A 12,190-nucleotide genomic window follows, 5' to 3' on the forward strand; every position below is an offset into this window, starting at 1 on the left:
TAGCCTATGCTTCAGTAGGGTCGGGACACACTGGGAAGCTGGTCAGCCTGCAATCACTTAGTCCCAACAGTGACTTGAGTCCATGGTAAATCAAGATCTGAGGAAGGACCCAGATGGATGACTCCCTCCTCCCCTCTTGGTTTTCTGTAGTCGTGTCCCTGCCTCTTCCCTCTCTTCTACTCCACTCCTCCCCACTGCCCAGATTTAGGAGGAACCGGGGTCCCTAAAGCTTGCCTGGAGTCCCCACCTCCACCCACCCGCGGAGCTTGCTCCCCTGGCAGCCCCATGGAAGACCCGGAGAGGTGGAATCTCTATTTGAAACTCCCGAGCCAGGGACGGCGCTGGGCATGCTCAGTGCCTCGGCATGTCTGGCTGCTGCTAGCTGCACTGACAGCAGAGGCGCTGCTTGGCTCGGAGGCTGGCACTCGAGTCCACCCCGCCGTCGCTGCCGGCTGCGGGCTTCCAGAAGGCCAAGCTCTCGCCTCCTCTGGGCGCCTTGCCCCCGCCGGCCTCAAGTCCCCCCGACCCTCAGCATCCTACTCTCCACCTCCCTACCCCTTAGGGAGGCGAAACCAGTTTCTGTCGGCGGCGCCACAGACCGCTCTGCGAACCCCAGCGAGGACCCTTGTCATCGACCGCCCAGGATCAGAGGACTCTCTGCAGCGGTTCTCTCAAATAGCACTTTTGCCTGGAGTGGAGTCTCGGCGGAGTTTGCCCTCCGCCCCTCGATGCCCACGCTATGAGGAGGGCAGTCGGCTTCCCTGCGCTGTGCCTGCTTCTTAATCTTCACGCTGCAGGTAAGGGCTGGCGGGGTTCAGAGCTGAAGCCGGGGATGAGATGGGAAGCCGCCGCGTGAGCTTAAGGACCCCAGGAAAAGCTTGCCTGGCAGAAGAAGGTTTGGGGATAGCTTCCGAGGGGTGAGAGAGTGCACCTGTTGGAAGGCTGGGGCCGAGAACGTAACACTAAAATCAGCTCTTGCTTTTTCTTTATCTTGCACGACTGGGAGCGAACATTTTAAATCACGAATATAGGTTTGCTTTCTCCTCCATCGCGCTTCCCTGCTCGCGCTCCTAGGCTATGCACTTGGTTGCACATTCTACAAGAAGAGAGCGGAGATAGCCTGCTGGCTGGAGCCCTTTCTACCGCAGCGGCTACATCCAGAAGGTCTCCTGGTTTCGCGAGCGAGCGCTCTCAGGGATGTCCTGTCTGTAACCTCATGGACCACATCCCCGCCCCTAAGAGCCAAAGGCATGGTTTATTAACAATGCTGCTCCAGGCTGCTTTGGTCCCTGCTCTCTTCACTCGAATTTTCTGAACCAGTAAGAGTAAAGAAAGGTTTCGAAAGGGAGCCTCTTCTCTATTTCAGCACCACGGTCAGTATCCGCAGTGGGTACAGGAAAACCCACACACACTTAAAAACCTAGGGGTTATCACCGTCTCCCCCCCCCCCCCCCCCCCGGAGAGGTTTGATGAGAGACAGCGAAAGTGCAACCGCATAAAAATAAATTCGATACGAGAATAAGTATCTAGCCTAGGGATGCAAACCTGGTAAAGTGCCTCGGCATTTTATATGCAGTGTCGCCTGGCTCCTCTGATACGGCGGACAGGCTTGCTGGACTGCACCCATACGGTTTTCACACACGTGAACCAAAATAAAACATGGCAGAGAGGTTTTAGGAGCCCTGCTGTGGCCGCAGTTGTCCATGCAGTAGCCCCATAACAAGCAAATACCTTTTCTTTGAGTTTTGCTCACACGCATCCTTTTCTCTAAGTACGCTGAGTGGGAGTATATCGTGTCACTGTGTCCATAAGCACACACACACACACACACACACACACACAAATAAATAAATAAGAAATTGTAATCCATGTGATAGTTCTTTGAAAGAGCAAGTGATTTTTTTTTCCATGTATGCAATAATGGGAGTGAAATATAGTACTTTTTTTTTGACCTAGCTATTGCTATTTAAATGCATTATGGATTTGGAAACCAACAATGTATAGGAACAATAAAGCTGTAATTAAGTATTCATGTTAATTATTATAATTACACTATTACATTGTGAGGTTTTCAATGGATTTCTTGCATCTTGAAAGCTAGTGGGAGAAAAAGCCATAGCTTAGTTATTAAATTATTTGCTAAGAACTGTAATGAATCATTTCATTGCCACAAACAATTATTTAATGTTAAAATAGAGAATGAAAATATAAACACTGCTATTGTTTTATATCCAATACTATTTAATGGAACAACTGACAGAAATAACCATTACCAAAAAAAAGTTTTCATTGCTACCAAGTTAATTATCTAATTTTAAAACCCATCCTATAGTTATTTTTGAAAATTATATTTAAACAAATGTTGAAGATAATTAATGCATATTAGGTAGTTATAAGCTTAAAGTTATAAATAGACTCATATTACACATGTAGAAAACATTTCTAATTTATTATAGATGAACCCTAAAAATGAGGAAAATACAGGCCTTTTTTTTCATCAGGGGTGAAATCTAGTAGTCTGCATCTCTAGATGATGCCCGAAGTTTTGCCAAAGGGTATGTTACCAAGTCAAAGCCAACCCTCTATACTTCAGCTTCTTAATTAAAAAAAAAATAAAAAATAAGATTTTAGTTTCATAAGGCAACAGGTGATCCCAATTGCAGTAAGCTACATATGCATTAATTGTATTTGCATTTAATGCATTGCTTTAGAACTGTGTTTTGTCAAAACAGAGCACAAGTCTGATATTGTAGTTGTCTTGCCAGTTTCATTTTGGATTCATTTTAATTTTAAACAACAATTTGTGGGTCACAAGCTGTCGTCAGATTAAAATGCATCACAGTTATCTAATAATACTGTTTGGGCTTTTCATCAGGACTCGGATAAACACAGATTTCTTGACCTAGTCTTATACAGGTTTAGGTAATAAGAAAAAAGTGGCTAAGAGTACAAAGATTAAAGAGACTGTAAACCTTTTACTTGTTGGATGTCTGAGTTTATCTCCTGTAAAGAGACCATGCTACCATGGCATAGGCTGACTTTATTTTTTTAAATGTCAGTGACATCTGTACATTTTAGCCTCCTGGCTGGCACACTCACTGATCCATATCAGTTACACCCATGTTGTCAGCAACTTCTTTCTGGTGGCACAAATGACAGTATCTTAGAACGCTCCAGAAAATGGGATAAATTAAATAATGGCACGGGATGTTAGTGATTCCCAGCTGTACTGGGAATCGTTGCTTGGGGCATAGCCATGTCTCTAATGATAAGGCTGCAAATTACTCCCAACATGAGTACCATCTCCAGTTACTTGGTATGGTTGCCTATGGCATGGTGGCCCTGAGTCCTGACGGTCTCAATAGAAGGAAGAACCATGATCTACTTGTAATGTCTGTGGGAAGGGGCTACAGTACAATGCAATTGTCATTCCTGGCTAAATACGCCAAAGGTGCTGCCAAGTTCATAGCTTGATAGAGAAGTTGAATGCCGTGTGACAGCTACAGATCTTAAGAAATAACTGCTACTTATTGTCCATTCAGTTGCTCATCTTACAGGAGAGAACAACAAGATGCAGCAGTGTCAACTGGCAACATAGTCTGGGAGAAATCCCAGACCTGTTACTATATACTGCATAAAATTCAAGTGCCCAGGATGGAGAAGAACACTTACATCCTACCCTATCAGCCAGTTTCTCCCATTTATGGAGAATTCTAAGATGCCATCATTTCTGTCATCATAAAGTAGTTGCTGGAAACTTAGGCAAGACTGACTGTAATAGAATGGGACACCATCAAGTTAGTAGTGACAAATCCTTTTTCCTTAACTTCCATTATTCTTCTTCTGGGACCCAATGTAACAAATAAATTCCAGTTTAAAAGGCCCACATCATCTACAACTGAGGGCCAACCAAAAGCCACGTCCATGAGAAGATCGCTTAAAGAATAAGGGTGTGGGAGACCCACAGATAGCTTACTTACTTCAGTCCTCAGTCTCATTCTTTGCCCAATGAGTCACAGTCTCTCAATGAGGAGATTATGTTAATGTGGTAGTGTTTTCAATGCCAAGGAGTAAATTTCTTGTAAATATCCTTTTTTGCAACTGAATGTTGTGAATAAGAGACTGACTTCAATCCATGACACTATCCTCAGCCCTGGAAAAGGTGACTTCATATTCAGATTGCCATCTTGCCCTTAATGCTGTACTTCCTGAACGACACACACTTCTTCAGGGCATGTCTCAAAGGTGTCCCTTTACTCCCCGAGAATTACTTAGCAAACGTATCTAGTCTGCCAGAAGGACAGAGTTCCTGTCATGGAACCTGGGAAGTTATTTGCAGAAATCAAATGCTCAAGAAAAAGAACAGACTACCAGGGAAATAATTTAAGGTGTTTTCAGATTATATAGTATCCCTTGGTACTTCAAAGTCAAAGATGACTCAAACCCAACACATCCTTTACAACACCCAAGATCTGCTGTGTTTTCCTCCTCTACTGTCTTTCATTTATACCTCTCACTGCTGTCCTCTTTACATTCATCTCTGGTCATATTGGTCTCTCTGCTCATAGAAAATACCAGTAATGAACATATCTTGCATATTTTTTTTCTTTGCCAAGGGAAGCTACTTCATGGCTTAAACTATCTGTGACTTTAGATCTTGGTCTTTACTACAGTGTTACCTTTTTAGTGGAAATTTCTCTTGTTAGCTTCCTTCATACTCCTCTCTCTCAAACTGATTGTGTCTGCTCTTCAACCTTCTTCCCCAAGCTCGTACCATTTAACATAAATATGCTTTTCTTATTTTGTTTGTTATGTTCCCTTTCTGTACATGGAAGTAAAAGCCCTTTGAGTGTTTTTTTTTTTTTAATCTATCTTGTTTTGGCTGTTTCTATCAGAAATCATGTCCAATTTGGTACCTAAAGTGTTATGTGATGAGATGCTTCATGACACACACCTCTGCTTACTTCAGATAGGAAGCCCATGAAAGGCCAGAAACAAATTATTATCAAAGACCAGTTTGGTGAACCAATGAGTTTTGGGGGCCTTATTGCCGGAATATGGGTGATGGATTAGTTACAGGAGAAGAAATAACTCAAAGACAGTTGCATTGCCAAAAGACCACCCCGGCACGGATGACAGCTCACAGAAGCTGGGAACCTGGAACACTGCACCCTGAACTACAGTAGGCTGGAGAGTTTTGTTTCCAAGTGACTTAGTTTGTTAAAACCTCTTCCAGGCAGCCTCACTGGTTTCTGCTTCTTCTGGGCAGCTGGTCTAGTATCAGAGTCTGTTTTGTAGCTTGGTTTTCTCTTGAGAGTGACTCTTACCAGCCTGTAACGTTTACTCTTGGGTGGGAAGGGCCAGGTTAATCTTGTCAGTTTCAGAAGCTTCCTGAAGCTATTTTGAGTTGTTTCCTTTCTGGTTTAAAGATCTTCTTTGCAAGATGGAATGTCTTGATCTCTGAGGAAACTGCTACACAACAAGGAAGTGATTAGCATAAATGTTTCTAACTTCTGAGTATTATTTTATGGTTGCTATTCTCAAGAAATTCTTTCTGTTATTTTCTACTTAATTTTATTGGATAATTATATTCATGTTTGTATGTAACAGAGATCCTCCAATCCACATTTCTAGCTCAGAAATCTCTCTCCTGAACACTACAACTGTTTTTGTCATTACCTAAACTCATCAGATACTCCACTAGAATATAATATCTAACTGTTTATACTCCCCATATGAACTTATAATTACTCTTATTTTTAATCTTCCGTGCCACAGAGAATAATGCCAAGAAGCCATGACTCATCCTTGACCCTTTTTGTTAATTTGGTCATTACTGTGGCAAAATACAGGACAAGAAGCGACTTGAAGAATACATAGGTATTGTAGTTCACAGTTTTTGGAGACACCGTCTGTGCTGTCTGGGAAGGCATTACAAGTAGGAGCAGAAGAAAGGCTCATCACGTTGTATTCCCACTCAAGAAGCAGACAGTGAACAAGAAGTGGAGACACACTATAAAACCTCATCAAGGCCTGCCCCAATAAACTTCTTCCTCCAGCAAGGCTCTGCTTCCTAAGAATCTCATGATCACACCAGCTGGAGGCCAAGCATTCAAACACAGAGCCTGTGGAGACATTTTATGTGCATATCACAACACCTTTCCTATGCTGCTTTTATTCCAAAGATTCTCTGTCACTGAAACCAGGTCTTCTCCCATGTTCATGCCACTGCCACGTCCCCCCCTCCCCCATAGGCAGTTTCTTTCCTCTAATGAAATAAACCAGTGTTTTGATCCTACTAGAATTATAACTGTTACTCTGTATACCTACTTCCTATAACTTATTGTTCACTATTCTATCTATACATGCTGTTCTTCATAACAATGTCCTAAGTTCTAAAAACGTACTTGAGTCTCTTTATAAAATTATCTAACAGTGCTGTTACTTTTTCCTTTACTTGCAATAGCCCAAATGCACAGGCATGATGAGATTTTTTTTTCCTAACTCTACTCTTATTTTCTGTCATTTTCTCCATTCCACATTATTGTGGAATAGTAGACTAATGCCCAAATTCTATTATTGTCATGTTTTGCCTCCTTTTTCATGTGTTATTTCTTTTTTTTCTTATCTATGTGTTTTATTTTGTTTTCTGGATAACTCTTACTGTAACTTCAATTTTTGAGGAGATATTGACTGCTTTGAATTCTTCCTTGATATCTTATCTTATTCAAGCAACTTGCCTATGTTTTCCTCATAGACAGGTGCCTTTCTCTAAGGCAGTAAACCAGTGTTTTGATGCTACTAAAGAAAACTAGAATTATAATTGTTACTTTGCATACCTACTTCCTATAACTTGTTCACTATTCTATCAATACATTTTCAATGAATAAATAAATATATTTAGAATATATGTGGTGCTATAATGGTAAATCAATATTAATAGATTATATTAGAGTTTAATGAACCTTATAGAAGTATTTACTATTCCTGCAACTGAGTTTATATTTATTTGCAACAAAGAAGTGGATACATAAGAGGCCTGATTTACAAATAGATTGTGTTTGTTTTCCAAATGCATGGTATGATTTACAGTCATGGGGTGATGACCTTCTCTTAGATTATTAGACATCCTTCTCTAATTTTTTTTCATTGTATAGCTTCATATGTTTATTTTCATACTTTCTTTTTTTTTCTTTATTAATTACACTTTATTCACTTTGTATCCTCCCTGTGGTTCCTTCCCTCCTCCTGTCCCAATCCCTCCCTTCCTCCACCCTCTGCATGCAAGCCCACTGATAGGGGAGGTCTTCTTTTTCTTTCTTCTGATCCTAGTCAATTAGGTCTCATCAGGAGTGGCTGCCTTGTCTTCTTCTGTGGCCTGGTAAGGCTGCTTCCCCCTGAGGGGGAGGTAATTAAAGAGCAGGCCAATAAGTTCATGCCAGAGACAGTCCCTGTTCCTATTACAATGGAACCCACTTGGATAATGAACTGCCATGGGCTACATCTGTGCAGGGGTCTTAGGTTATCTCCATGCATAGTCCTTGGTTGGAGTATCAGTCTCAGGAAAGATCCCTGTGCTCAGATTTTTTGGTTCTGTTGCTCTCCTTGTGGAGTTCCTGTCCTCTCCAGATCTTACTGTTTCTCACTTCTTTCCTAAGATTCCTTGCACTCTGCCCAAAGGTTGCCCATAAGTCTCAGCATAACAGTAACCAAGATAATTTTGTTTTAAAAAATTAAGGCATCAGATAACAAACATGGGACAATAATTGGACACTAACAAATATACTTGTTACTGCTAGTTCAGATTATCAACTGACTAATCTCCATCTTGTAAGAGGAAGAATAGATATTGTCCACATTCAAAATCAAGATGAAAAGTAAAAAAAATCCAAACCTCTTTTCCTGCCCCAAACAAGACTATGGACATGAAATGTCTGAACAGTTGGTTGGTTGCATAATTTTTTCTCCTCTCATTTTATTTATAAGCAGCTTTATAAAGTTTGTTCAATCACACATATACACAGAGTAGAGATTATTTTGTGAATTATTAAAAAGTCACTTTTAAAGGTTTACAAGATCACACATCAAAATTCCGGTCACATTATACTAAATATTAATTGTAACATGGATAATATAGTTTGGTGTAAGCTTTTGTTACATCTATTGAAAGCTATCTTGTGAAGACAAATTCAAAAGAGTGGGTATGGTTTTGTGAACTATATTAAAAGATAATTAATTATGTTAAATTAGTCATTATATTAATTTTAATTATATTAATTAATTATATTAAAATGGAAAGATCACACATCAAAATTCCATTCATACCACCATTAATATCCATTGTAATATAGATAATATAGTTTGGGTTAAACATTTTTTTTTTTTATTTACTGAAAGCTATTTTGTGAAGACAAATTCAGAAGAGAGAGAAGGCCCCAGTTCCCTTCAAAGGGGAATTTTAAAAGATCCACGTGCTTACAAATGTTGAAAAGATTAGAATGTAATAATAAACTGTTATTTTAGAATCAAAATTTCTGATATTTATGTGTCATATAACATTTCTGCAAGTGCCTATTATAGTAAGGATATTTGCCACAGAAAGACAATTAGCTAATTTATTTATGAGCATTAGCATTTTCCATCTAAATAATTTTTATTCATAATGACTATTTAGACTTTCTTCATAATCAAACCGCATTTGATTTCAATACATTAAGATAGTGATATTCATTAAACACACAGCTGCATGGGCCAGCAGCAAAGCAGAACTAATCATTTACGCTAAACAACCCTAGATCAATATGTCTAGTCTCACTGAAGCAAATGCCCAGCTCAACTGGATATGGGTTATTTTGTTCTTCTTTCAACTCTAAAGCGATGTCCATTCTCTAACTTAAATAAGCGAAAAAGGTTTAAGACACTCTTAAAAGACTAGGGAGTGCTAACACACACAGGAAAAGCAACCGAGAATGACTCTCTGTCCTAAGACCAATATATACAGAAAGAACAAGACCCAGGGGCTATTTCACTATGTGGCAGAGCATGATGCCCTGCGCCTAAGGTGGTCAGCTCCCATCACTGGGTGACATTTACCCCTCTGGTAAAAATGCACATTATGGGTGTGTCAAATACGAAACCAGCGTTAACTGGGTTGAAACATCATTGGCCTATTAATATGAAAGGCAATTTACACTGCGTTTTTTTAATTTCAGACAGGTTTTTTTTCTTTTTCTTTTCCTGGTTCTCCCTGGAAGAAAATTACATAGCATAAAGAAAGAAAGAGAAAATTGATGACTTATAGCAGGGCAGTATTTAAGAATTAAATGGGCTAATGTATAAAAACCTGTACTATTTTAATAAGAGCCATGTAGCTTATGTGCATTATTTGATTAAGGATGGGAGAGGACACATGATAGTTAACTCACATCATGGAGCAATCTCTCCTTCCTGCCTGCACTTGAGCCTATCTTTGTGGAGCATGACCACACTGGTGTAGATTTTGTATTTCAGCTGGTGTCTGTTTCATTCATTACATGCATAAACCTGGAGAGAGATGTAGATTTGTTGTGAACTGTGAAGCACCAAGTTTAAAACATTTCATGGTCCCCAAATCCTTCTTCCAACATTTCCCTATGTCTCTCATCTAAATGTTGTCTCCAGCACGATGTCTTTACAGAAGTCCCACATACCTGGATGTAAGACACCAATTTACTTTCGGTTTGTTTGTCTGATGGTGAGTGGGAAATGTATATTAACAGCACAATTCTGAAACAGCTAGTTCCTGCTGCATTGTTTGTTGTGCTTGGCAGATAAGCCAGACATTTTTAGAAGTTCTCTCCTTAAGTCTTTCTTAGACACACAGTGTGAGAAGTTCTGCCATTTGAGGCTTTAAGGGCCTCCCCTCTCTTGTCCGCTGTGTGCCAGTCCTTTTCTGTTCACCAACTGATTCTCTTCTGCTTATGCCTGTAGCTCATAGAGCTTCCAGACCACTATTGTCAGAGTCCATGTGGAGAAGTGTCTGGGTTTCTGTAGACACTGGAGAAGACAGGGCTCTTTGGACATAAAGGAATGGGATGGGTAGGGTTGGGAACAGCAAGAACATTTTTGGGAATGGGCAAAAATAGTCTCAAGTCCCCATCATTCTCCAAACATTCAGTCTACCTACCAATACCTGATCTTTCAGGTCTCTTCTCGGTGAAAATTTTGATCTCAGGTAACTGGATACTCTACAGATCCAGTCTGACTCACTTGGACTGTTCTCCATCAGAAAACTCATGTCGGTTAAAGAAATCTTTCCAGAGAACTTTCCTTCCTCATGAAAATCCAAAGACGTGGTCAGGTGGTTGTTTTGAAGCTGGTGAACATGCCCTGACGATTGATAAGATCTGTGGCACAGCGCAAACAGGTTCTTGGAAGCCTAAGCCAACTGGGCACCGCTCTTGGCAAGCCAGGGTAACTCTGAGAATCACCTATAAGTGAGGAGTTTGCCTGCTGCTTACTGCTAAGCATTTTGCTTCCTTGAACTGGGAATGCCTGATAGTATCCTGATTATCTGACTTGCTACACGCTGATAGAACGTTTGAATGGCAGATTTTATCATATTGCTTGCAAGTTCCAAATCTGATCATATGTTGAAAACATTATAGCAAAATATAATGTGAAGGTGAAAAGATAAACACTGAACTTCATAAAAAAAATACACTTTTTCCTATAATAGAAAGGGACAAAAGGTATCCTTGTGATGGGTTGAACTGTCTCTTATACACTTTAATAAAGTAATTTAAAAGCTAAAGTATATTTTGACACAATTTGTATTTCAAAAGCAATGGGATTATCCTATAAGCCTCTTTTGTCACAAAGAAAGGCAAACACAACAAAAACCCTAGACTCTAAAACCCGACTGCCTATGTCTGAATCCCGTTCCCTGTCATTTACTGTTTACTTTCTCTGTGCCTCCTTTTTCTAATCTGTAAAATGGGTTTGGCATGGTACTAATGTCCTTGCAATAGCTTGATGATTTAAGAAAAATATAATTCATAAAACCTTATAGCATGAATCTTAGCACGATGAATGTAATCAATAACTGGTAGGTAGAAGATGGTATAGCTCTCTACCATCATAAAATAGACATGTTTATTGTTTGACTATTTTTCCAAAGGTTTCTCACAATTTTTTTTAATGAAAAGTGCCTGTTCTGAAATTCAAATTGGCCTGTGTACACAAATAGTTACAGCAGAACTTTGTCTTACAAATGTGAACATGATCTTACTGAACAAATCGCTGTTGAAGAAACTAAATGCCGACTTCAGAACTTAAATACACTGTGATCTCATTCACACGTGGGATCTGAAAAAGGTGACCTCGTGAAAATAGAGAAAAATGGTGGTCAGCAGTTAAATTGAAGGATTTTTTTTAAAGCTCAACATGGGCAAATATATAAGAACAAAAACTAGATAAGTGAGTGCCTGCAGCTATGCTGTGGAGGGCAGGAGTCAAAGTGGAAAAGAAATGGATCTGACCACTAAAGAGTATTATGTTTCCTTCTGAGGGATGGAAATGAAGTGCTCTGAAATTTACTGTAGCCATGGCCATAAACCTCAGTGAGCAAATTAGAAACCATTACATTGTAAACATTAGTTGAGTGAATTCTATAAAGTGTGCAAATTATATTCCAAAGGGCTGTGTGATTTTTTTAATACTGAAGTTCATAATGAGATATTGTACAAGAAAATAATCTATTTTTAATAAAAGAAAAAATATGATTAAAATAAAATGAAAACAACAAACTTTAAAAATTCAAAGTTCATAAGAGAAAAACATCCTGTCACCACCAGAAGCAATAAACTGGTGGGCAAACCTTTTACAACTAAGCACGCATCAGCCTACGACTAAGCACACATCAGCCTCGGGGCTCAGGCAAGAGACAGGGCATGGAGTACAGTCATCTCCACTGCCCACTCCAAATGCCACCTGAATTTAAAAAAACTCACAGACCAGAGAGATGGACCAGTGGGAAGAGGCACTTCATCACAGGCCCTAGAACCTGTGTTCAATCCCCAATCCCAAAGGTGACAGAAGAGACCTGACTAAACAGATTCACATCATCCAACAGGCCAAATACCCCTGCTGTAATGCTGTGCTTCCTTACCAAAGGAATATGTATGAGGCAGAATATGTTTAAGATGTAAAA

At 39.8% G+C, this 12,190-nt stretch overlaps 1 protein-coding gene across 2 annotated transcripts in view; it reads left to right on the plus strand.

Annotated features, from left to right (window-relative positions):
• Nucleotides 1–441: 441 nt before the first annotated feature.
• The window catches only part of Ptprr (protein tyrosine phosphatase receptor type R), a 263,312-nt gene continuing 251,563 nt past the window's right edge, over nucleotides 442–12,190 (plus strand). For both annotated transcript variants that reach the window (XM_055626072.1, XM_055626074.1), the window contains exon 1: nucleotides 442–797. In XM_055626072.1, coding sequence (XP_055482047.1) covers nucleotides 740–797 — 58 coding nt within the window. In that variant the 5' untranslated portion in view covers nucleotides 442–739. The remainder of the gene's footprint in view (nucleotides 798–12,190) is intronic.

Source organism: Psammomys obesus, unplaced genomic scaffold (assembly GCF_907164565.1).
Source record: "Psammomys obesus unplaced genomic scaffold, mPsaObe1.curated_primary_1811, whole genome shotgun sequence".
Lineage (NCBI taxonomy): Eukaryota > Metazoa > Chordata > Mammalia > Rodentia > Muridae > Psammomys > Psammomys obesus.